Source organism: Drosophila pseudoobscura, chromosome 4 (genome assembly GCF_009870125.1).
Source record: "Drosophila pseudoobscura strain MV-25-SWS-2005 chromosome 4, UCI_Dpse_MV25, whole genome shotgun sequence".
Classification (NCBI taxonomy): domain Eukaryota; kingdom Metazoa; phylum Arthropoda; class Insecta; order Diptera; family Drosophilidae; genus Drosophila; species Drosophila pseudoobscura.
In genome coordinates this window covers 14,556,312-14,579,609 of record NC_046681.1, presented here as the reverse complement: position 1 = coordinate 14,579,609, position 23,298 = coordinate 14,556,312, and the positions used below count along the sequence as shown (strand labels likewise).

Sequence of the window (23,298 nt, the reverse complement as noted above, 5' to 3'; positions counted from 1 at the left end):
AACCTTACCAAGTTCTGCTAACCTTTAACTGATACTTCTTTCGGATAACCAAATAGTCGTATTTTTCGTAATTAATTGGTAAACTGTTTAACCTTCGACTGGGTGCTGTTTCTATCCAACGAATTGCATGTTTGTGAACCATTAAAAACCCTACGTATATTAATATCCAATCCTAACTCTATCTGACTATCCACTCATGCACTCGTCCCCTCTATCGTATCGTATCGTATCAGTAGTAATCAAATCTAAAAACTGACTATGAACATGTTGCTGGAAACAAGAAAAGAAACCACAAAAGAAATCATCAATGATATTGGAACTCTATAGAATACGAAATCAACATCAACATCAAGCCTTGCTCTGTTCTATTTCTCCTTAGCAACCTGGAACTACGTAGTTGAAGTAGCATTTGGGAAATACTATCTCCTAAGAACAGTAGAAAAACTATTAAAAATACAGTCTTAACTCTATCAAATATGCAACAACTAATCAAACTAATTTTTGTGTATGCTCCCTTTAGACACGGTAAAAGCACACTGAATGGACACCACCATCATCAGCAGAGCAGCAGCAGCAAGCATCATGGATCATCTGGGCATGGCCATCGGGATCAGCCCCATCATGTGCATAGCCTCACAACGACGACCATTGCGGCCTCCAGACATCAGCGGGATCGACATGGCAAAGATAGGAAATAATGGGAGCTCCAACGAAGCAACGAACTACTAAAACAAGAAATAATTGATTAATTTAAATCACGCATACACATAAAATATTTAATACTTACGAGTAATACTAACCCCTGAACGACAACCCTAATTCGATGAGACTTTATTTGTTTTTGGTAATTTTTGAAATTTTCTGGCATTGTGAACAAAATTTCAAACAAATTACTCGCGATTGACAAAATACAAATACGCCCCACTAACTGATTGATTAATATGTTCGATTGGACAAAATGTGACCTTGAAAATGTTCCCGATCCAGTTACAGTTCCTGTTCGCATTTCCATACATTTTTCACCTGCACCCCACAACCCCACAAACGCGCTTTGGCATTGCACTCGAAATTCAAGTATTAAAATTATGCCAGCATTTCCCAAAATGAAAAACTAAACACTTAAAATAACAAATGATACTCATATATATTCTTCGATAGCATTTAGTGTACGACAAGAAAAAGTGAATAAAAATAAATACAAATATATTTCGATTATACTCATGCATAAACTGAATATATTGCACAATAATTGAGTTGTTTTTTCTATTTATCTGATTGGAGATTGGGGTATTCATTCCATCCCGATAGAAAGGCAATATCCCTATTGTCACTGACGCCAAACGAACCATAAAGGGCGGAGAAAACTAAATATGAATGACTGTCAACAATATCCTTGATCCTTTTTGTGGACTCCATCTTATAAGAGATGCAGGAAGCCCTTGCACGCCCAGGTCGGCTCACAAATAACGGCGAAAACAAGATATACCCGTCTAGAAAAAATATACTGGACTCTAGGTCTATGAGACTCCATCTGATCAAGGATTTTTTTCCGATATCAGGAAGCCATCGTATTTCAAATTTAGTGGCGCTCAAAACCGTGTAGAAAAATATAACAACTATTTTCAGTTGTGTTGAGACCAGTCAAACAGAAATCAGCAGCAAGCAACTTTAAGGATTGCAATCAAAGTATCAAAGTAGGTCCTTTGCCGATCTGGCCCTATAAAGCCGAGATATAGCATTGAAAACTTTTTCTTGTGGAAATTATGTTTTACGTGGTATATCTTATTGTAATCGGAAGATTCTTGTCAACCGTTTGGAGCCCGCAAAAAGGATATCCCAGGTCTTTATCAAGGATTAGCCTGATCCTTGTTTTATGAATACTTTATACTGTATTTATATGCTTAATATTTTACAAATAATTTCCTATTTCCAAGGCGTGTCGCCGCGTGTGCCACAGAATGCGTTTTTTGAATCCTTTTTCCTGATCCTTCCTGACTTAAGAAGTTAAGGCTCACTTCGTGGAACTACTAGTAAAGAAGTCCGCTGTGGAGGAAAACTAGTTTTAAAATATGTATATTCACATTTATATACCAATTCACTTACGCATCTTGTTTGCTCCGGCCTATTGAGCATAGAGTTTCTGACATTACTGAACGTGGGCGTGACATCGCCCATGGCATTCGTACTACTGACGTAATGATAATTAGCATTGCCTCCATCTCCAGCGCCACCGCCGAGAACATAGAACACGGAACCAGGGATCACTAGTGCCAAAAACAGTACATCATAGTACATCTAAACACAGCCTTCCATTGGGATGGCATAGATGACATTGTTGCCACCAACGATGCAATCATTGCAAGGCCAATGATGCCATTGCCTCCGCCACTGGCCATTCCGCCCACCCAGTCCATTACGTTCCGAAGCGTGCTAACTGTTGAAAAAGCTTTTTCGCAGCTTTTCAGTCCAGTATTGTATTCTACATGTTATTTTTTTATCACTAAAGTCACCCATACCACAACGGTCATATGTACATACGTAGTACATAGGGGGAAAACGACGATGTGTGTATGCGTGTGTGTGTTCACATTGATAATCCTATAACGTGAGCACCGGCGAACGTCAATGGTAGACAGCTCTCAGTTGTTGTTCAACCGTCGTCACGTCAAATAAGAATTGTCCACTCCACCTGCTGTGCCGTGAGTAGAACGATGCATAAATAAACGAACCGAGAAACCGAGTCAAGTGCCAACTGCATTCACTGTCTGCGAGGGCATCGATAAGGGAAAACAGTTCAGTTCAGTTAATAATGTATCTATAATGTATCTTAAAAAATGACACATATACGTAATTATGCTTACAGCAGTGTCTAGCTAGAAACACAAAATTCAAGTGCGAAACGGTTCTAGCCCCCAGGTGTTATGACACTCGAATGAGTCATCCATCTGATAAGACGATAAACCTACAACTATTTAGGTTTCCTATCTAAAGGCTGATTGATTATCAAATTCCAAATCGTTAAGTTTATTTGGGTCTGCAATATTTCAGTATGCAATACGATTTTTCTGGTCTGATTTTGTTAAATTAAAGAAGACCCTGTTAAAATGAGTCAGAAGAGTCGGTTTTTGTTTTTTTAAAAGGGTCAAAGAACGAAAACCCCATGTGTCCAAAAGTTCCTGTTTTCTTACTGTTCACCCGTGCGTACTATTTAATTTGTTTAACAGTTTTGACATCATATTAATATCTGTCACGGAATAGCAGTCTAATTATGCACAAATCGGAGATAAGAAAGAAGTTTTTAAACTATTTATAGATTTCAAGCACTTTTAGACATAAACCAAAACAAAAGCCAAATGTGTTACATGATGAAGCTGAAAATATAGTCTGTCATAATTTGATCAAATAAATTTCATAAATAAGTTAAAAGATTTATATGTACATATTTCTAAAAGAGTAGATTATTGGATACCAAACAAAAAGCTAAGATAATAAATAACCTAGATATTGAAAATCGAATCTTTATGAACCAAAACTTTCCACAAAAGTTCTTGAAATACATTTATAATTGAAGAGCCACTCTTATATTGATTTTTTTTGCCAATAGTAAATAGAAAAGGGGCGGTAGTGAATCCATCTAATAAAATATAAATAATCCAGCACTAGCATGGCATTGATTGAAAATTTGATTTGATTTGTTGTTGACCAGCAGTACTTCGACTGGCTACCCCTTGAAAATGTAGCGTTACCTTTTCTAGAGAATGTATACCCTTAAATTCATCAAATTCGAAATATTTATATATCGTTTATGGTATAAAATAAATTTATATATATATTTTTTTTTGGCGTGCTCTTATCTTATCGCTTACCAAAATTTTCATTTATCTTGTCTCAAATGGCGGTCTCAGCAACACCAACAACATCCAGCAGTACTACTACATACAGGCATACATACAGGGGCTTTGACCACATCTGGCTTCAAACAAAAGCATTTTACCATATCATTTGCCGATAAGACAACGCAAAAATTTTTTATATACATATACATATGTATATAGTTTGATTAGAAACGAGCCAGTATACAGTGCCGTAGAGGGTGTCTTTGGTTCACCTGCAGCGTATTTCATTAAACTTCTGAAATCAATTCGCGTCGGTTGTGTGTTTAACTTTCTAGCCGCCCAATCAGTTAGTTAAACTCTTCCCTTTCTCTATGAGAACTCGTCTAATTCGAATGATTGTATTTCATTTTCACAGATTCTAAACCGAAAGCGTCACCATGTCGATTCTAACGGGCAGCGCAAATGCGGTCAAGTACACGCTTTTTGGATTTAACTTGATCTTTCTGGTAAGTAAACGAATTCTTTAAGATTGGATGAGTCACAGCTTAGCTCCAGCCATAGGTCGGTTGATATACTTCCAACTGGTCGGTGTTGGTGGAGATTAGATCGACAAAGTGATTCTACCATGTACAAATAAAATACGGGGGAATCACGTATGAGTTGCATCCATTTATTTGCGTGTTAAACAATGTAAAGACAGAAATACCCATTTGATATAATCAATAGATATGAACGTTTTTAATAATTGAGCAACCTTCTATATTACCCATACCTATCCATATATGTAGATATTAATAGATACAGATGATATCATATTATATTTTAAATTTTTTCCTCCGAAAACTCTCGACACTTTAAGAAATTGATGCGTTAAGCCATCGATAAGAAAAATATGTCCCAGCTATGGAATTCACAAATATCTTATCTCTTAAGATATAGGAAAACTGTCAAAATAGACTACCAAAGTTAAGATTTCAAATGATTTGTTATTTTTTTGCAGATCACGGGCATTATCCTTATAGCCGTTGGAGCCGGCGTCGGAGCCGTTTACACTGGCTATGAGCTATTCTTGGCCGGCAAGTTCTTTTCGATCCCGACATTCCTCATTGTGATCGGTGCCTTTATCATTGTGATCACGTTCTTCGGCTGCTGGGGTGCCCTTAAGGAGAACTACTGCCTGGTACTAAGCTTCTCGATCATGCTGGCCATCATCTTCATCCTGGAGCTGTCCGCCGGCATCAGTGGCTATGTTCTGCGCAATGATGCCAGCTCCTTGATAAAGACATCGCTGACGGAATCGCTGAAGGATTACAATACCTTCACCCAGAGCCCAACTACTGCCCTGTGGGACGATGTCCAGCACGATTTCAACTGTTGCGGTGTGTCCGACTACAAAGACTGGGCTGTAACCTACCCGAACGCCTCCCTGCCGATCTCGTGCTGCACGATTCCCGTGGGCGCAGCTGGCACCTTCTCCTGCTTTAACAACTTTACGAGTGAAGGTGTGCGGCACACCAACGGTTGTCTGGACGGGTTCTCCAATTATATTGCCTCGCATGCGGTCAGCCTGGGTGCAGCTGGCGTTGTCATTGCCGTCCTTCAGGTGAATTGATCAAACATCTAATACATCCTCTCCAGCTAATCCTCATTTCGTTCTTGTTTCTTTTTTCGAACGGCCCTCAGTTCTTCGGTGTGATCTTTGCCTGCTATATTGCACGTGAGATCAAAATCCGGAACGGCATTACGGGCTTCATCTAGAGGGACCAAGCATCAACTCTAAGAGTTGCGGAACAAATGCCTGAGGAGTCGAGCCGATGCCTAGCAATTTATATTTAAGTCAATACTTTGGCATTTTCCATCAGCTACAAATATATATGTTTATTGTATGTGTATACCATATGAATATTGGTAAATAAAATATAGCTCTTACACACATTCGGATGGCAGTATATGGACTCTCTATCCTATAATTTCTTTAACTTTTCGGCCTACTTGATATTGAGCGGATTCGAGGAATCTAATCTAATCTAATATGTTATAAAGGTATATCAAATCGATTTGAAAATGCAGTCTACAACAACTCTAAATCTTTTAGAGGAGTGCAGGTACATAGGTTTGTACTTATGTGTGTATATGTATGCTTTGAATACTATATGCGCACTTTATATAGGCATAAAAGAGACATTATGCGGCTTAATCATTGCAAGTATATATGTATGTATGTATATAAATATGTTACAATATCTCTCTATTATACAAACAAGTTTTGGGTCGTCATCGTGGTCCTGATATTTTACTCATTTGGGCGAAACGGATGAAGCAAGTTCCATATCGACCAACACTAGAGAGGTATCTGGGAAGCCGCAACTATTTTGTATTGTCTATTTTAAACCCATCCGAGCCAGCGCACACCTGTGTTTGCCTATGAATAATTTACACCTATTCGGAAGTGCAGTATGATTAAAAAATCGATAAAACATAGAGGTTGACTCATTTAAAAATGAAAATCAGATCGATAATATACTCGATTGGCCTTGGAGCCGTGAACTTGAAAATTAATACTATAAACATCGATAATTGGAGAGGGGGGCACAAAGCCAGTGGAAACCATCTGGTTAGTAGGGATTTGGAGTCCTTCTATTACAGGTTTTTATTCTTGTTATAATATTGCGAAATATGTAGGCGAGCGTTCGAAGCAAAAACAAAAGAACCATTATCTTATCGCTAATGTTTATCTAACTGGAAAACTGTGAACAATTATGGGCCTGATAAGCACTGCTTGGAAAGCTGCCCAACGAGCGTCAGAGCACTCTCATCTAGCGAGAGAGAGAAAGAGAAAGAGAGAGACAGACAGAGCAAGGCCACAGACGTTTCACAGAGTGTGGGAGAGCGAGACCGACCCCCAATCGAAATTGGACTCTCGCCGACGACTCCGTCGATTCCGTTTTACCGTTTTGCCCACTTAGGGGCCCCCGCTCAGTTCACGTGCGACTAGCAAAAGTTAAAGTACGTTGCACCGCTCGTGTCGCGGTGACACAAAATCAACAGCCAACACAAAAATACTATATACCGGGTACAGCCTGTAATTAACATTTGTATTGTAAATTGCAGTTGAGCGAGCAAAAGAGAGTGTGTATACAACAACCGAAGAACCCAACCGACAGACACCTAAGGCTAACAGCTAACAGAATGGCAAATCGCGAGTTACAGCTGAATAGTGGCATGCGATGCGCTAAATATATGCTCATCATAGTGAGCTTTATGTTTGCGGTAAGTCCTGCGGATCTTCGCACTTTCCATGAATGAATCGCACCCTCCATGAATCCATGAATCACAAGAGTCGCCATTTTGATTCGATTTCATTAGATTTCGCCTCCTTCCTTCATTATCATTATCATTATCATTATCACTCATTGAGTCCGCCTGCTTATCAGCTTTTGGTTTTTCTTTGTGTGGGTGTAATACCTTGTTTTTTTTTGTGATTCATTATGTGCCTACGTAAGTCGATAGGAATAAAATGAGAGCAAAGACTAGAGCTCTCGAAATGCCACAAAGAGAGAATTCAGAGGTTGAGAAGAAGAGAGAAACGGGTCAAGTACAAAAGCTGAATTCTCCTCTTTTCGGGTTTTCTTGTCTTTTGTTTGTATTTTAAAACAAATATCGCCAAGAAGAGAGCAACAACAAAAACCACTTTAGATAATAATAGCAGACATTTTTGCTGCTGATAAGGTACAGAGTAAAGGTTCCAAAATCAACGAAAACTTTCAAAAATTTTCTTTCCGTTCATAAGTTTTTATACAATTTAAGTGCAGTAAAGCTGATACGACATTTGCTGGAAATCTTATAGCTTATAGACATTTAATGTAAATTCTACTGACACCTGGTAATTGTAATTAATGGTACGAGAGAAATCTCTATAGTCAGAGATAATCCAGAATGCACAAAGGCGCAGCAATGTAAACACAGAGCATGGTGCAAACAAAAACTGGGGCTTAACTGAAGTCATGTGAGGTCCAAATGTACATTTATGTAAATATATAAATACTTTAAAGGTACAAAGCTCCTTTATCATTTTGTTGCCCATTTACGGGGAGAGAAAAAGATCTACACTAAGAATAAGAAATACTCTCTTTTCTCTCTTACCTTCTGGACCAACCTTGAGCCATTACATTTTCCTTGCTTCCATGATATTCCCTGCTGGCAAGTTTCTCGATCTTTTCAACCATTTCTGGTTCATTGCATGTTCTATTTCGCCTTTATCTTTCAGTATTACTATCTCTTATTTAAATATTTAGTGTTCGTATTTCTTTTGGTAATCATCGACGGCTTTATTTAGAGTCTCGTTTATAAAAGAAATACTCTAAGATCTGCGGGTTTCGTTTTGACTTCTTAATTCATTTTATAGACAGCGATTCTATAGATCCGACAGGCTCTAAAGTCACGCTACAGCCGTTAAGTTGATGGTTAATATATTTAATTTTTACCTCTATCTTAAATTTGTTGCCTTGGCATCTTTGGAAAAATACAATTGTTTCCCATTTTTCTTTTCGGCAGTGGAAATCCCTTTGCTGATGAGTACCGTAGTGCTCGTTTCTTTCGATTGGTTGAGGTCAGCTTGTGACCCGCAGAGACCTTCACATTGTGGAGGATTTTTCGGAGCATACGTGTCCGATTGTTGTTTTTTGTCAGCATAGGAAAGGGGATCTTCTCGACGATGGTCATCTGCTTGCCGTTGAGCTCCAAGGGATGGGGATGCTGGACATCGGCATTTTTGTTGATGGTGTAGTTGACCTCAAAGGCTCGTTCGAACTGGCCCGTGGGTGCCGAGGGATTCTTGGCTAGATCCACCACCACGCGTATACAATCCTTGACGGCATGGGGACAAATCCTGGCAGTAACCGCCGTCGAGGGTGTCAGATCCGGCGTTGCGTTGATCTCAATTAAGATGGGATTGTAGTGCTCGTCCAGCATGAAGTCACAGCCATACAGCTCGAAGGCGTTCTTCACCAGTTCGGTCTTATCCAGGCTTGCCATCACCACGGCCACTAGATTCTGCTTGAAGCCATTGTAGATCTTCGACCAGGTTTCGTCCGGGGCACCCACATGACGTAGATGGGTCTTGAACTGCTCCAGCGACCACATGTTGTGCTTCGGCAGACGGGGATCGCGATTCAGCTTGTTCTTGTAGCGCTTCTGCACAGAATTGTTGGTCAGATGAATCGATTCCCGCAGATCGTCCATCGTGAACTCTTGGGAGCTGAAACGCAGATAGCAATCGCGATATACCCAGACGGTTACCTTGCATTCCCCGACTGTCAGCAGCATGTACTGGCGTATGTCGAACTTTGTACGATACACCAGGAATGGGCGTTCTATAAAGGCAAGAAAAGGCACCATGGAACCATAAATATCACATATTGAATGAAACTCACCTATGTACTTTTGGACTATGTACTTTTTGTTCTGATTGTTTGATGTCCATTGGAGGATATCATTCAGGCTGTTGCGTATAACGATGCCAATTCCTCGCGACTGATAGCCAGGCTTGAGGATCCACAGGTTGCGGCAGCCATCCCAGCGATAGTCGGGACATAGGGCCTCGATCTGCTCGAGATATTCAGTCGCCAGACGAGCGTACTCCGTCATGATATTCTGGGTCACCCGGTACTTGGCCTTCGACTTTAGGACCTCAGCCGACTGCAGCATAAACGTTTGGCTCTCCACGAACTCGGCTGCGGTGGGTGGCTTGACCCGAGCATCGTCGAGGGATTTGTGCTGCGCCTGTTCGACCATTCGCTTAACCTTGGTCAGGGCAAAGTCCAGGTTGCTGCTCGCGATAGTGCCATTGTCAATGTCTATCAGCTCGTCGGGCTTATGCTCCAGGATGTAGCGAAGCAGGGAGCGTGCCTGTGTCTGCTGGTAGTCCTCAATGAAGGCTTTGCGTTCCTCCTCGTTTTTGCCGCCCAGGCGGTAGAAGCGCGGATAGCTCATGCCGCAGACGCCGTCCTCGCGAAACCAACGCTCCTGCTCGGCGCACCCGACCAGACCCACCTTGGTGGAGAAGTCCAGGGACTGGCTGCGCCTCACCCGGTTGCGGAATGGCCTCACGTCGGCGAACAGATCGCGCTGAGCCTTACTCTGCCAAATGAAGAAGGCTGGAAATTGGTTGATCATCTTTGAAATGACCACCGTCTCGTGGTCGTTGCCTCTTCGCGCATTCTCCAGCAGGATATCCTCGGACATGGACTGCAGCGCGGCGTACCGCGAAGCCGGCAGCTTCTCCAGCCAGCCCCGACTCACGAGGGCCCGTCGCACTGTATTATAGTTGCCGTACACCGTGAAGATCTTCCGGTTTCGATAGGCATTGATGACCCGCGTCCGATAAACGTTCCTCAGCTGACGCTTCTGTGCATCGGATGCCAGAGATATTGTTGTGGTAAGGCCAGAGGTCGATTTGGACTGTGCTCGCGCCAGTAATTTATTGATGCTATTCTGGTTGCTTATCATACCCTTGTGCCGGGTGATGGCTTCTGATCCTAATCCTCCAGCGGCAACGGTGGCCCCTGAGGTGATGTTGTGCATGCTGACGTTAATATTGCTGCTACTCGGCGGATTTGGCACCGAACACTGACTGCATAGCTGCCCCAGCTCAGCGTCCAGGTTTTTGATGATCGATCGGATCTTCGAGGCGGGATTGTAGTACCAGCTGCGACGTTTCGTGGCTGGCATGCTGATGGTGCTTCTGCGTTGAGTGGGAGGCTGGTCTTTGGGAGTCATTTCGGGCAGTGTGGTGATGGCAACGATGGGACGAGAATCGTGGAGCGTGGCTGCTTTGATATCCGGTGTGTCCGGTGTTTGTTCGTTGCCAAAGCAGCTGGTCCGCCGGCTGCAAATTAACAAGGAATTTTGAAGCTGAGCCAAACAATTTTTAACAATTTCACAAACGAAAAATCGTTGACGTAAAAAATATTGGGAGAGCGGACATTTGAGCGTTTGACCACTTGTTGGTGGTGTTGACATGTGTCTGCAGAGGAGAGAAGTCGCGTCGAAGCATTGCCAAATGCATCTATAAGCAAATATATAAACAACAACAAAATTTTTGCAAATTTGTAATTCGGAATCACAACAACTTTTCGCGTTTTCCCGATCGATTTTTCACCCGATTTTCACGGACCAAAATGCGGAGCTGAACTGGAATCGCAAGCTTGGACTGGGTGTAAAAATGAAAGTGGCAGAACGGTGAAGATACATATGTACATATGTATGTACATATGTGCACATCTGCTTATGTGTAGGCGGAGTAAGCGATCACTTATCCGCATACACCAAATGCGTGTTTCCGCGTTTAAAAATGAAAAATGTCAAAAATTTTAGCGGGGGGTGAAGTACGGGGTAGCATAAGCAACAAAAAGACTGATCGACGAAGACAAAGTACAGAAAGAAGTTCAAATGAATTGCAACAGGTCTATAGAATCTCAAGTGAGCATCGTAAAGCATCACTCTGCTGAAAACTCAGTTCGTTTTGAAATATTACAACGCAAAATGATAAGATAACTTGTAGAACATGCAAATATAAAGGGGGTACGAAAAAACGACGTACAAAAGTGCAGGTTTACTTTGTTGTCGAACAGCGATTTACACAGTTGACGCTTAAAAGTATGAGGAAGTGGAAATAGTGGAATAAGTGAAATTCTATAATTCCAAACAGCTGGCCTCAATGTTATGACATCCGAAATGGTTTGCTTTACTACTATTACATGCCGTCACCTTGCGTACCACGCCCCGCACCACATTTCCAGCACTCGCAAAGTCATAAAATTAGATTTAACATGCAATGCATGACGACGCTTTCCCCTCCAGCTGACGGCCATCCTGCTGATTATGGTGGGAACTACGATCCAAACGATCTTCGGCGACTTTAGCGTTTTCATCGATGGACACTTTGCATCGCCGCCGGCTCTGCTGATTGCCATAGGATTCATACTGATTGCCGTGGCCGCTTTGGGGGCCTACGGAGCTGTTAAGGAGAGTGTGATGGTCATCAACCTGGTGAGTAGGCCGGATTAGGCCGGAGTAGGCCACTCACCCACCAAATGCTAATAATCCTGTGCTTGTTTTCAGTACGGTGTCTGCCTGTTCCTGGTGTTCATCCTGGAGGTGTCAGCGGCCATTGCTGCCTTCGTGATGCAGTCCCAGGTGAGGGATATGCTGATGCGGACCATGTACCAGTCGATGGCTAACTACGAAACCGATCCCTATGTCGAATCTGGCGTGGACTTTATGCAATCCGGGGTGAGTCCATGCACTGGTGCAGATCGATATCAATCACTAATCGCTGAGATCATCCCCAACAGCTGGAATGCTGCGGTGTGAACAAGCCCGAGGACTGGAAGGATTACTTCAGCCCCAACAAGAACGAGACCCTGGACACTGACGATGTGGTGGTTCCCAATTCCTGCTGCGGCGGTCTGGCCCAGGACATCAACGATGCCAGCCAAGTGACCTGCCTGGACACCTTCGACTACGGCTGCTTCCGCAAGATGAACTTTATCATTTCGCAGAGCGCCATGCTCATTGCCACCGGTGCGACTACAGTGGCCTTTGTCCAACTGCTAGGCGTGCTCTGCGCCTTCATGCTGGCCAAGACGCTGCGACGCAACAAGTCGATCCGCGAAGCTCGGCGCTGGCAGCTCCAGCAGAGTCTGGGCGTCCTCATCTCCGGCGGAAAGATGGCTCCCCCCCAGAACTCGGCGGTCGCCGGCTACCAGCAGTTGGGCCACGGCGAACAGGGCACCCACGAGCCCTACACCTACACACCCCAGAGTCCCAGCGTAAACTAGGAGCCCTCAACGATCGAACCAGTACTATATCTACTAATCTAATCTATTCAATTAATAATCCACGCACCACGCTGTCAATGTAAATCTTTTTCATTTGTTAACCAAACACCAAAGCCAAACGTAACATCACGTTTAAATAAAGCGCCTGTGCTCTAGGACTGCTTGCGCATGTCTTTGACAAAGTTATTAAGGAGACGCAGCTGCTCCTCGATGCTGGCCGTGGCCGTGCCCCCAATCACATCGTACTGCTGCACATTGTTGGCGTAATCGGCTACGCTGGCAATGTCCGATCCGAAGGCGGGACAGATCTTCTGCAGTTCACCCAGCGGCACCTCGGTAATGCCCACACCGCGCTGCTCTGCTAGCGAGACTACGCGACCAATGAAATGATGGGCCTGTCGGAAGGGAATTCCCTTCTTCACCAAATAGTACGCCTGCAATAAAGAGGTCTATAAGCATTAAAACACCATTGGAGACGGTTCTACTCACCCAATCCGTTGCCAGCATATCCGGACTGAGGGCCGCCTCCATCGTATCCCGCTGCACTTGCATCGTCTGGATAACACCCTGAGTTACATCGAGCACCTGTTTTAGCTTATCGAACGACTGGAAGCAGTATTCCTTATCGAACTGCAGGTCCTTGTTGTAGGTGGACGGTGTGCCCTTGATGGTCATCATAATGCCAGTCAGATTGGAGCTAATCACTCCGGAGATGCCGCGGATCAGCTCCAAGCTATCCGGATTCCGCTTCTGTGGCATCAGGCTGCTGCCGCTGGAGAGGCTATCGTGGAGGCGAATGAAATCGAACTCCTTTGTGCTGTAGATGATCAGATCCTCTGCAAAACGCGACAGGTGCAAGCTGACCAGGGAACAGCAATAGATGAAGTCCACTTAAAAGATTTAGAGTGAAAGGAACTTTAAAACTGAGGGACAGGGGGAGGACAGATGCTTAAATGGACCAGTAGAAAGCACCTTATTTTCATGATTATAATACTGTTGTATGTTCTCTATTCCAATACCGGGTACAACAACTCCTTATCATTATTCCCTGTCTAAATAATCGACCGATTCTTAAACGTCTGTCTGCTGATAAGAAACCGATCCATTTGGAACGATTCAAATTCACTATTGTATCAACGACTTTGAAATGACTTGTTCAAACGTTTAAGTACAATCTGGACTCACCCACAAAATCACGATCTCCGACAGCATGCATACTGTTTGCGGTGACGCCAGAGAAGCCCAAGCGTTCGGCCAGCCACAGACGATCGATACCAAGAGGATTGCCGGCCAGGGCTCCACTGCCCAGGGGCAGGACATTCGCTCGATCACGCAGCTCCACCAAACGGAGGCAGTCCTCGCGCAAGGCAAAGGCATGCGAAAGTAGCCAGTGGGAGAATTGAACCGGCTGGGCCCGCTGCATATGCGTATAGCCGGGCATTAGGACCCCGAGATGGACTTCGGCCTGCTTAACGGCAGACTCTATAACGCGACTCAGGCGACCGAGGGTCTCTCGAATGCCCCTGCGCAGCCAGAGCTTCATGTCGGTGACCACCTGGTCGTTGCGGCTCCGGCCGGTATGCAGTCGCTGACCCAGCTCCCCGGTAATCTCCACCAGCAGCCGCTCGTTGACAGTGTGCACATCCTCGTCGGTGGGCAGGAACTTGATGGTGCGCTCGATCCAATCGTACCGAATCAGCTCCAAACTTTTCACCAGCTTGTCCGCCTCAGCGGTGTTTAAGTACCCTGCGCGCTGAAGAGCCTCTGCATAGGCTTTGCTGGCATCTAAATCGTCCGCATAGAGACGCGAGTCGTAAGGCAGACTGATATTCAGAGCCTGTAAAGCCTCACTGGGCTTCTCGCTGAAGCGTCCGCCCCACAATTGGTATGAGTTCTTGGATGTTGCCATGATTCCTGATCCGCCTGGCGTCAATGATGGAATACTACTGAACCCAATCCAGCAATAGAACAGCTCACAAATACAATATTTTCCAGCCGCTTATCTTTAAAATTAGTACATGTAGTTTTATGTGTTGTTTTTTAAATTGTAAATGATTAGAAAAAGTCAAAGCACTGCGTTTCTCTCACAGTCTACAGTGGTTTCAGTCAGTATTTTCTATAAACAATTGAGTTGTATTATAACGTATTAAGTTTATATAATGTAAATTGATTAGGCATGACTTTGGGGACGATCTACAACCACTGTGCCTCTGCTCTCTTTCCATTTGACTTTTTGGCTCCCTGCTATTGTTTTTTTATATTTTTAATTGACTTGGGCTATAGGCAAACAAACCAACGGCGAGATATAGACTCTTATCAGAGTTTAGATTAAAATCACCGGAACGTGTTTGTAGTCTCTGACGTGAGTGGTGGCGCATGATCCCGAAGACAGTTGGCTTCGGGCTATGACGAGAGATCCTCCAGAAATAGCTTGTTCAGTTCACAGCAAAGACGATGCAGCGGCAGGCCCATCACGCAGTAAAAGTCGCCATCGATGCGGTGTATTAGTGCACCACCAGGTCCCTGGACGCCATAAGCTCCAGCTTTGTCACTATATAAATAGAGATTGTAGCTTTTTCACGACATTATATAGTATATTTGTGGCTTACAGTGGATCCCCAGAATCCACATAGTTTTGGATCTGCTCTGGCAACAACTTGCCGAAATGTACGTCTGCCGTGTCCGTAAATTTGCGCACTCCTTGGGCATGTTTGAGCACAACGCCGCTGAACACTCGATTGCAAGTTCCAGACAGGCTGCAAAGAAAGCACACATCAATTTGAGAATTAAGAGACGTCTTTACCGGCAGGGTATCTACTTGGTTAGCATGCGCACGGCATCCTCGGGATCCTTTGGCTTTCCGTATATCTCTTTTCCCAGCGTCACCATTGTATCGGCTGCTATAACAATGAGATTTTTATTGTCGCCCTCGGCACTCAGACGCGTGAAGACCTCCTCCGCTTTGCCCAGGGCTGTAGCTTCTATATAGTCGGAGAATTCCTTGTAGTCGGCCAGATTCAGGTTCTCCTCAAATGTGGATGGACAGAGCTCTGCATTGAGACCCTAGAATAGTATTTTGTTGGCTAAAATTTGCATTTAAATGGCTTTTCTGACTATACTCACCAGCATTTTAACCAATTCTTGGCGACGTGGCGAGCCACTTGCCAGGACAACACGATAGTTGCTTAATAAATGCTTAATTGGCGCCAACATGGCAAATTAAATTAAATGAATAAGTTAAAGCACACTTTAGAACGGAAATCAGCTGTTGCACCAGTTTCAATATAATACGAACGATAGCTCACTTACGTTTTATTTGTTTGATCTTTTTTAGTCTAAATTCAATAAAAGCATGTATTTAAAATAAACCAGTCAAGTAGAAAATTAATTTATTAATCGCATACAATTATGTGGGCAGTGCTGAGAGATCTATCTAGCTAGTAATATACGATGGAAATCAAAATCGAACCAAATCAAAACACACTTTAAAACGGGAATCAGCTGTTGCGCCAGTTTCCACATGGGGAATTCTGGTATTTGTAGTATTTTTTGCAGATACACACTGAGCTGCAGCAAACAGGGCACACTGGCCGCAGCAGCTGGCTCACCCGCCAACCGCCACCCACAAGAAAAATTAAAATAACCCAAAAACAAGACTTTGTTGTGCAATTGCTGCTGAAACAATTAAACAAAGCATGCAAGTTTGTCGTTGCTCGGCGGGCATCGCTTGTCGGTTTTAATGTTGGGAGTGCGGCCAGCATTTGTTAGAACCACAGGCGTGAAAAACGGTCGATCGGAAGGGACGGCCCGGACGTGCGCCTAAGTGAATAAAATTACGAGTAATATATATTAAGGGAATCAAAAGTGCAGAGAAACAGCGGCAGAATGCACCAAGAGCTGTTGCATAAATTTCGTTAGTGATTCTAACTATTTGTTGGTGCTTGTTCATTCGTGTGGGTGTCGATGTCGGTGTATGTGCCTGTATATTAGTTTAGTGTTATTTATATTCCTAATTACAAACGTCGCCGTTCTCGCGCTGTGTTGTCGCATTAAAAACTTTAGTCTGTTGTTGGCAGGCGCCGCTCTTAGTCGCTTACATTGAAAAAACGGGCAAGAGGCAGAGAGAAAGGCGAGAAACGTGCCGCTGCTTACGTGCCACAAGACACAGCACACCTTGAAGTGTTGTCTGTCGGAAACGCGCTTCGCTTCCTATATATTTTCCCCTCAAAACGGAACGGAACTTCTTTCCGAGTAGTGTCAAGGTAACCAGAACAGTTCATCCTCTACATATACATACACATGCATGCATATAGTACATGAACAGTAAAAATAGTACCATACACATGGGGTCACTATAATAGGTACACTACTAGCATAGAGAACTGCATGAAAGCAATAGCGAGTGGATAGTTCTTAAATAGCATTATACATTCTTGCAACAACTGTTTCTGTTTCTTTCCTCAGAAAATCCTCTCGAATAGAGAGTGTAAAAATGGTAGTATACACACCTGGGGGTAACATAATAAGTACCTTCCCATAGGGGATTAAACGTACTGAATGGTCACTGAAACGAACCTTTGCCTTCTCGGAAGTGCGGAGTGTTCCGAGGGATTTTGGGGAGGATATCGACATTTTCCCATGAACCAAGCAAATCGCTCATAAATAGGTGTTTATTTTTATTCTGCAATCATTTTTCAGCAAACTGCAGACGGAGCTAGTGGTGTGTACCTATTATTTTGATCAAAAGTGTAGAGACCTTTTTCATACATACATTTTATGTTTATACGGCTGTCTGGGAAGTGGGGCGGCAGCTGATAAAGCTGTATTTATTGTTTGTTTTTGTCATTAATTGCACTTTGAACGGTTCATAAAAATGAGCAACACATTCGGAAATTCGCGAATGTATGTGTGGTTTATTCTTCGATTTAAAGTCGCTTACTAATAGGGATCCCATTTCATTAGTATTTTCAGACGAATCGTGTAGTTCCGCCAGTTTTTAAATTTTCTGCCCTACCGCAGTTATACATCCACTATTTGAGGATAATTATAAGTATGGCGGTGTGTGTGCTTTATATATATGCATATATATATATATCTGGTTCCGATACTCAATACTGAAGGTCCTCGCAAAGAGAAAAAATAAAAGTGAACAAATGCAAATGAAAACAAAAACAAACAAACGAAAACCAAAAACGAGCTTTGCTTGCTGCAAAACTGTTATCACAGTACTCACAAAACTGTATGAGTTCATGCTACAATGCTAATGGATTTCTTTTCTCTCTCTCTCTCACCCTCAGGCTTAACAAACGAAATACACACATCACGTGTCGGACGCTCGGCCCCCAGTTTTGTAGCCAACGATCACGCGCGAGCAACTCTCTCCGAAACAAGCAGTCTCTGGCGCTCTTTTTCTCCGAAACAAGCAGTCTCTGGCGCTCTTTTTCTCCGAAACAAGCAGTCTCTGGCGCTCTTTTTCTCCGAAGCAAGCATGTTCTCACTGCAGCAAATAATCAAAGCAGCGACCGCCAATAGCGGCAACTGCGGCGTGGGTGGCAGCGATCTCTACAGGCTGCTCAGGCATCTCATGACGCCATCAGCAGCAACTACAGCAATAACCACAACCACAACTACAAATACAGCAATACCAAAGAAATCTAGTCAAGCAACAGCGGTGTCGAGCGACGAAAACTTCAGCCACAACGCCATTCGCTCGTCCCATTCGAACCCCAACGGTTGTTGTTACGGAGAGTCAGATTCGGAGTCGGCGCACAGCGTGAACGGAAACTTGTCAACGCAATTCGCCCGAAAGCTGCTGCAGCAACGCAGACAGGACATCCAGCGCCTCATACACACCCAGCCACCCAGTGGACACGGAACCAAATCCTCCCAGCAACAGACGACCACAAAGTTCGCCATGTCCTCGCTAGCAGCGGAGCCCCTGCCCCAGGCCCACAAACCGGATGAAATCACAGCAGCCGCTAGCACCAGTGATGTGGCAGCGTCCGGCACCACTCCCAGCAATGGCCTGGGCGCCTCGTGCCAGGAGGCTGCCTCCAGCACGGGCAAGAAGCCCTGCTTCAGCACTGGTCTCGCCGAGATTCTGCAGTTCATGGAGCTCATCGGAAATCTAAAGGTATATATGATAAAGAACGAAACCCGTTTCATGTGCTGTGCTGTACTGTGTACTGTCGCGTCATATGCTCGCATCGATTTTTCCCGCCGCCACCCTGCGCTCGGGGAGCGCTTGCACCCGGGTGCTGCTTTGATTTCCGATTTCCGTTTCAGTCAGCAATTTGTACGCTGTACTCGATCGAAGCCCCCCGACTTCGCGTGACAATCAGATTAGTTTTGTTTTTTAAATGACGGACTCGTCTCGTCGCTTAAAGTCTTGAATGGTGGCCGTGGATCACGTGCCTTATATGAAGAAGATTATACTCGTATTTTGCGTTTTCATTAAGTCCATAGTGTGTGTGGCAACAACCTTGAGGGGGATATAATGAGGCTTTGGTTAAAACAATTGTGCCTAGAGATTATAGTAGAGAGCTCTGGAGATACAATCTGAATATATAGTGTCGTTTAACAAATCCTATTGGATTGGCAATGTTTGATTAACACATTGTATTCTATTTGATTAAGATAGGAAACATTAGATTGAGTCCTATAGAGGGGATAAAGATTGCTGAGGATTAGGATCGTATAGATATAGCCATATTCTATCAATTCTATCAAAATATTTACTGAAAATCCCCAAATTTATTTTGCGAACAGATAGCCTACAAGAAAGTAAACAAAAACCAAAGAAAATCAAATGCGAAAGTATATTTATTTATTTTTTGTATAATTCATTCTATTCTTTCGACGCTCTTTTCATTCTTTTGTTCCTTCTTTTTGTGAAAATATTGTATAATCTGTGAGACAACCTCGCTCTCGTGTCCCTCTCCACTTCAATTTGTATAGTCGGTTGCCAAAAAAAAACATATGTACATATGTATACAATAAATCGTGTGTATTATACTTGAACAATGCTCTCCGTGCGAGTATACTTAAGACACATTGTCGTTTCTGCTTAAAATTAGCTTAGTAATTCTGTAATATTTTACACAACCAGATGCAGACGATGGGCAAAGTCTACCGATAAACTATAAACAAAGACCTAGCCAGAGGCAAAGAACAGCTGTTTTAAATCAACAAAAGCCCAAGCAAACAGCGCAAAAGTCAAGAGAGCTGCACACGTTCCACAGACCCTCTATCACGAACTCTGCTAGAGATAGCTTAACGTTTATCTAATCAGAGCTCATTCGAAACATTCAACGAAATGAAGAAGAGAACACGGGACTCATTTCCTTATCGAAAAAAGGCCCCCAAAAACCAAATCGATTGCAGTTTGATCAGACTGCCCCGCCGTCCACCGATGAATATGCCACTCAATCGAAATGATTTCTGAACCCGAGAAGCTTCGAAAAAAAAACCAAAACAACCAAAAACTTTGGCGCTCACGTGAGCCTCCATTAAATTCGTATTCTCGTAAATTCGTATTCTCGGTTTTTGCTGAAATATCTAGAAATAATCTAAAATTTCAGTGAGAATAATTCTCAATCGTCAGCATTGACGTATGTAGGACAACAGAATTCGACAAAGCCACAACGAAATATTCCGAGTGGTAATTTTCTAAATTTTTCTTTATACATAGGTACATATAGCGTAGTATATAGAGCGCGACATAAAAGCTATACAAAAAAAGAAAGGCAAATCAACGCGTGACTTTGATCTTGGCCTTCAAAATATAGACGCTATCTGGGAGAATTTTTGTGGTGTGCACCTCTACAAGAGGGTTGAAAGAGAGAGAGAGAGGGATCGTCGCTATTCTGTTTTCATAACAAAATGGAAATTAATAATGAATGCTATCTGTGAAGGCCGTGTGAAATGAAGCCATTAGCTGAAATGAGAACTTTTGTCAGTTTAGGAAATATGAGAGAAACTGAAAGACTATTTCTTGGAGAACGATTGGAGCTAAAGGATATGTAGTAGGTATTAGACCAGTGCACAGAAATCCCCTGCAAAATTACAGAAAATTATGGATCACAGTCGAACTGTTAGCAACCTATTGACACTCACAAAGAAATGCTTCACATTCTACTATCATTTGACATTTGATTTCTATCTCGTTCATATCGAAGACTACTTTCATTAATTGATACTCGAGAGATAAAGTAAATATTAATTCCATGTTCGATCCAACAACACAATTAATCAACTGAACCCAATATACGCCCTCAAATCGTTGTTATAAGTATCTATCATTGAGATATGATATGGAACTGCTATATCCATTTACTTTGTGCATCATTATGCATGTTGTTTCAACCGCAGAGCTCGTTCTGACTAACGTTGGCCGATTTGGTTGATAAGCCAAACAATTGCACTTCATTACGTGACTACAACTCGGAGTTGGTCAGAGATAATCAACGTAGCCCGATAAGTCACGGACTATTGACAATACAGTCTGGTCATATAAGACTTTAGGTTAAACAGGAAGCTCAATGGCAAGAGGCAGGAATCAGCTTCAGCAATGGGCATGCAGCAACGTCTCTGGGACCTTGTTTGCCCTACCGCCTGCCGCATACCGCAGCGACGGTTGCTATAAATAAAACTTTTATTGATCAAATAGCAACAGTCTAGAAAGCGTGTAAGCGCCCTCGATGGCAGGTTTAAGTTGAAGGCCTGAAGGCGGTGGCGGTGACGGCGGCAGTGGCAGAGGCCTCAGCGTCAGCAAGGCATCAACCTTGATGTGTGCAACGATGTCACCAGCGTCGCTCGGCATCGAATGTTTTTAATTAGGCAGAGTGCTCACTGGTGTGGCGGAAGGGAATCAATGGAAAGATGCCACAGTTCCAGCGACATTTCATATATTACATTTCCAATAACCCAGTGCCTGCCTCTCTATCCAACAGCACACCAAACGCACTGGATGGGTGCTGCGTGATGTCAACGACTGTGAATCGATATCGGGTCACATGTATCGGATGAGCATGCTCACATTTCTGCTGGATGGCAGCGAGGGACTCAACCAGATACGGTGCATGGAACTGGCTCTGGTGCACGACCTGGCGGAGAGTCTAGTGGGGGATATAACCCCATTCTGTGGTGTGTCCAAGGAGGAAAAGAGGGCTATGGAGTTCAAGGCTATGGAGGATATATGCAAACTGATCGAACCCCGCGGCAAGCGCATAATGGAGCTCTTCGAGGTGAGACATCTATCAGACAATTCCTTAATTTCGAAGTATACCAATTTTCTTATCTATCTTTAGGAGTACGAACATGCAGAAAGCGCTGAGAGCAGGTTCGTCAAGGATCTGGATCGGCTGGACATGGTGATGCAGGCGTTCGAGTACGAGAAACGCGACAATTGTCTGCTGAAGCATCAGGAGTTCTTCGACTCGACGGAGGGAAAGTTCAATCATCCGTTTGTTAAGAAGCTGGTGAACGAGATCTACGAGCAGAGGAATGTACTGGCCAAGGCAAAGGGCGCCACACCGCCGCCGGCCATTGAAGTGCCCAAAATGGAGTTGCCCCCTCCCAAACTGGCCAACGGGCACGACAGCTCAAGTTGAGCATAGCATTACTTCTAAACAAAACAGTCTTAGGCTAGCGCATTAACACATCCTCACACAAAACACAACATGCTCTTAGTTTGTAAGCCAAAAAAAAAACCCAAAACTAACAAACTATTAAGCCTACCTCGACACGCTCTAACAATTATCACACGCAATTTATTGCCACAAAACCCCAAAAAAAATAGCAGAAAGAAAGGATGGAAAGGGACTAACAAGACGACCATCGTTCATTTTAGACAGACACTTGTTAACCATTAATGAATTCTCCCATAGTTAAATTTTCTTTATGTTAAGCGTAAAGTTTGCAATTCGAGTCTTAGCTAAATATTCAATTGATCTTTGATTAAGGAACCAAACCAATTGTACATAACTAAAGCGAACTGTAGTTAATTTTAAATGTGTGATGACGAGATGATAAACCTATATAGAGGACCTAGAACAATTTTATTTAGCCAGCAAATCAAAAATTAATCAATACGCGTACGATTATGCGTATGCACCCAAAAAGAGCAGCATCAAAAGTGTTGATTTTATGCCAAGGTCCCATTAGCAACACATTCGTGACACTGGTTTCTGCATTGAACAATACAATATTCCTTTGAAAAATTGTATTACATCTACCATATATAGTATAGGAATTTTCTATCTATATTCATCTAAACGCAAAAATTTAACGTAATTTTAAAGCAATTTTAATCTTTTTTTCCACTTTGAATCGGAATTCATTCGGAATCATTCGTGTTGAATGGTTCGTTCGCTTATGGGAAATTTTTGCAAAGAATCAATGTCTTTCGCATCATTCTACGAATGTGCCGCAGGGGAACTGCGGGGTATTAATTTAATTCTTTGATTGTCCAATGTCTCACACCTGCATTACTTTATCCCGGAATCGGTCTATGTACTAGTTCTATGTAACCGAAATTATATTTAATAATTAATATGAAATTGTGAATTAGGATATATATAAATGATGCAGTCACGCCTCAAAAGTGGCTAAAAGACAAAGCG

General features: G+C 43.1%; 7 protein-coding genes across 17 annotated transcripts in view; 4 read left to right on the top strand and 3 right to left on the bottom strand.

Annotated features, from left to right (window-relative positions):
* The window catches only part of LOC4816227 (serine-rich adhesin for platelets), a 40,609-nt gene extending 39,360 nt beyond the window's left edge, over window positions 1-1,249 (top strand). For 4 of the 8 annotated variants that reach the window (XM_033380795.1, XM_033380797.1, XM_033380793.1 and 1 more), the window contains one exon: window positions 521-624. Coding sequence is in view for 3 of the 8 variants with exons in the window: in XM_001355767.4 (XP_001355803.4) it covers window positions 521-698 (178 nt within the window). In the remaining 5 variants the exon portion in view is untranslated. Of the gene's footprint in view, window positions 1-520 lie in introns of all 8 variants that reach the window. The other 4 variants (XM_001355767.4, XM_033380802.1, XM_033380798.1 and 1 more) reach the window with 4 other exon arrangements.
* A 1,349-nt stretch (window positions 1,250-2,598) lies between these two features.
* Window positions 2,599-5,773, top strand: Tsp29Fa (Tetraspanin 29Fa). 2 transcript variants are annotated; one of them, XM_015181464.2, is made up of 4 exons: window positions 2,599-2,699; window positions 4,252-4,342; window positions 4,837-5,439; window positions 5,520-5,773. In XM_015181464.2, exons 2-4 carry the CDS (start codon window positions 4,274-4,276, stop codon window positions 5,592-5,594), a joined length of 747 nt encoding a protein of 248 aa, XP_015036950.2. In that variant the 5' UTR covers window positions 2,599-2,699; window positions 4,252-4,273; the 3' UTR covers window positions 5,595-5,773. The 2 variants fall into 2 exon arrangements, with proteins under 2 accessions (XP_015036950.2, XP_001355802.2); XM_001355766.4 differs by lacking the exon at window positions 2,599-2,699 and adding an exon at window positions 4,080-4,182.
* Window positions 5,774-6,702: 929 nt separating this feature from the next.
* On the top strand, window positions 6,703-12,834 carry Tsp29Fb (Tetraspanin 29Fb). The gene is made up of 5 exons (XM_001355765.4): window positions 6,703-6,842; window positions 6,948-7,106; window positions 11,697-11,885; window positions 11,958-12,128; window positions 12,191-12,834. Exons 2-5 carry the CDS (start codon window positions 7,026-7,028, stop codon window positions 12,674-12,676), a joined length of 927 nt encoding a protein of 308 aa, XP_001355801.1. The 5' UTR covers window positions 6,703-6,842; window positions 6,948-7,025; the 3' UTR covers window positions 12,677-12,834.
* Window positions 8,140-10,806, bottom strand: LOC6902363 (tubulin glycylase 3B-like). Its single transcript, XM_002133273.3, has 2 exons — window positions 9,269-10,806; window positions 8,140-9,208 (listed from the first exon to the last, which is right to left on the bottom strand). The coding sequence occupies exons 1-2, from the start codon at window positions 10,611-10,613 to the stop codon at window positions 8,328-8,330; spliced, it is 2,226 nt and encodes a 741-aa protein (XP_002133309.3). The 5' UTR covers window positions 10,614-10,806; the 3' UTR covers window positions 8,140-8,327.
* Argl (Argininosuccinate lyase) lies at window positions 12,749-14,702 on the bottom strand. Of its 2 annotated transcripts, XM_001355764.4 has the most exons (3): window positions 13,862-14,702; window positions 13,166-13,566; window positions 12,749-13,110 (listed from the first exon to the last, which is right to left on the bottom strand). In XM_001355764.4, exons 1-3 carry the CDS (start codon window positions 14,583-14,585, stop codon window positions 12,829-12,831), a joined length of 1,407 nt encoding a protein of 468 aa, XP_001355800.3. In that variant the 5' UTR covers window positions 14,586-14,702; the 3' UTR covers window positions 12,749-12,828. The 2 variants fall into 2 exon arrangements, with proteins under 2 accessions (XP_001355800.3, XP_015036947.2); XM_015181461.2 differs by lacking the exons at window positions 12,749-13,110; window positions 13,166-13,566 and adding an exon at window positions 13,647-13,801 and having other exon boundaries at window positions 13,862-14,616.
* Window positions 14,703-14,705: 3 nt separating this feature from the next.
* On the bottom strand, window positions 14,706-15,968 carry LOC6902362 (dTTP/UTP pyrophosphatase). The gene is made up of 4 exons (XM_002133272.3): window positions 15,800-15,968; window positions 15,495-15,739; window positions 15,286-15,432; window positions 14,706-15,227 (listed from the first exon to the last, which is right to left on the bottom strand). The coding sequence occupies exons 1-4, from the start codon at window positions 15,887-15,889 to the stop codon at window positions 15,080-15,082; spliced, it is 630 nt and encodes a 209-aa protein (XP_002133308.1). The 5' UTR covers window positions 15,890-15,968; the 3' UTR covers window positions 14,706-15,079.
* A 289-nt stretch (window positions 15,969-16,257) lies between these two features.
* LOC4816265 (uncharacterized) lies at window positions 16,258-23,295 on the top strand. Of its 2 annotated transcripts, XM_001355763.4 has the most exons (4): window positions 16,271-16,938; window positions 17,974-18,809; window positions 21,628-21,921; window positions 21,985-23,295. In XM_001355763.4, exons 2-4 carry the CDS (start codon window positions 18,165-18,167, stop codon window positions 22,285-22,287), a joined length of 1,242 nt encoding a protein of 413 aa, XP_001355799.3. In that variant the 5' UTR covers window positions 16,271-16,938; window positions 17,974-18,164; the 3' UTR covers window positions 22,288-23,295. The 2 variants fall into 2 exon arrangements, with proteins under 2 accessions (XP_033236707.1, XP_001355799.3); XM_033380816.1 differs by lacking the exons at window positions 21,628-21,921; window positions 21,985-23,295 and adding an exon at window positions 19,785-19,829 and having other exon boundaries at window positions 16,258-16,938.
* The last annotated feature ends 3 nt before the right edge of the window (window positions 23,296-23,298 follow it).

What these genes read in the sequence shown, in the direction of transcription:
- Tsp29Fa (XM_015181464.2), top strand. Translation starts at nt 4,274, where the DNA reads ATGTCGATTCTAACGGGCAGCGCAAATGCGGTCAAGTACACGCTTTTT. An exon ending in GATTTAACTTGATCTTTCTG is followed by an intron (nt 4,343 to 4,836) that starts GTAAGTAAACGA and finishes ATTTTTTTGCAG; the next exon opens with ATCACGGGCATTATCCTTAT. An exon ending in TTGTCATTGCCGTCCTTCAG is followed by an intron (nt 5,440 to 5,519) that starts GTGAATTGATCA and finishes AACGGCCCTCAG; the next exon opens with TTCTTCGGTGTGATCTTTGC.
- Tsp29Fb (XM_001355765.4), top strand. Translation starts at nt 7,026, where the DNA reads ATGGCAAATCGCGAGTTACAGCTGAATAGTGGCATGCGATGCGCTAAA. An exon ending in GTGTGATGGTCATCAACCTG is followed by an intron (nt 11,886 to 11,957) that starts GTGAGTAGGCCG and finishes GCTTGTTTTCAG; the next exon opens with TACGGTGTCTGCCTGTTCCT. An exon ending in TGGACTTTATGCAATCCGGG is followed by an intron (nt 12,129 to 12,190) that starts GTGAGTCCATGC and finishes CATCCCCAACAG; the next exon opens with CTGGAATGCTGCGGTGTGAA.
- LOC6902363 (XM_002133273.3), bottom strand. Translation starts at nt 10,613, where the DNA reads ATGACTCCCAAAGACCAGCCTCCCACTCAACGCAGAAGCACCATCAGC. An exon ending in CATAGTCCAAAAGTACATAG is followed by an intron (nt 9,209 to 9,268) that starts GTGAGTTTCATT and finishes TTGCCTTTATAG; the next exon opens with AACGCCCATTCCTGGTGTAT.
- Argl (XM_001355764.4), bottom strand. Translation starts at nt 14,585, where the DNA reads ATGGCAACATCCAAGAACTCATACCAATTGTGGGGCGGACGCTTCAGC. An exon ending in CGGAGATCGTGATTTTGTGG is followed by an intron (nt 13,567 to 13,861) that starts GTGAGTCCAGAT and finishes AAATCTTTTAAG; the next exon opens with TGGACTTCATCTATTGCTGT. An exon ending in ATATGCTGGCAACGGATTGG is followed by an intron (nt 13,111 to 13,165) that starts GTGAGTAGAACC and finishes TCTTTATTGCAG; the next exon opens with GCGTACTATTTGGTGAAGAA.
- LOC6902362 (XM_002133272.3), bottom strand. Translation starts at nt 15,889, where the DNA reads ATGTTGGCGCCAATTAAGCATTTATTAAGCAACTATCGTGTTGTCCTG. An exon ending in AAGAATTGGTTAAAATGCTG is followed by an intron (nt 15,740 to 15,799) that starts GTGAGTATAGTC and finishes ATACTATTCTAG; the next exon opens with GGTCTCAATGCAGAGCTCTG. An exon ending in GTGGATTCTGGGGATCCACT is followed by an intron (nt 15,228 to 15,285) that starts GTAAGCCACAAA and finishes CTATTTATATAG; the next exon opens with TGACAAAGCTGGAGCTTATG.
- LOC4816265 (XM_001355763.4), top strand. Translation starts at nt 18,165, where the DNA reads ATGTTCTCACTGCAGCAAATAATCAAAGCAGCGACCGCCAATAGCGGC. An exon ending in AGCTCATCGGAAATCTAAAG is followed by an intron (nt 18,810 to 21,627) that starts GTATATATGATA and finishes TCTATCCAACAG; the next exon opens with CACACCAAACGCACTGGATG. An exon ending in GCATAATGGAGCTCTTCGAG is followed by an intron (nt 21,922 to 21,984) that starts GTGAGACATCTA and finishes ATCTATCTTTAG; the next exon opens with GAGTACGAACATGCAGAAAG.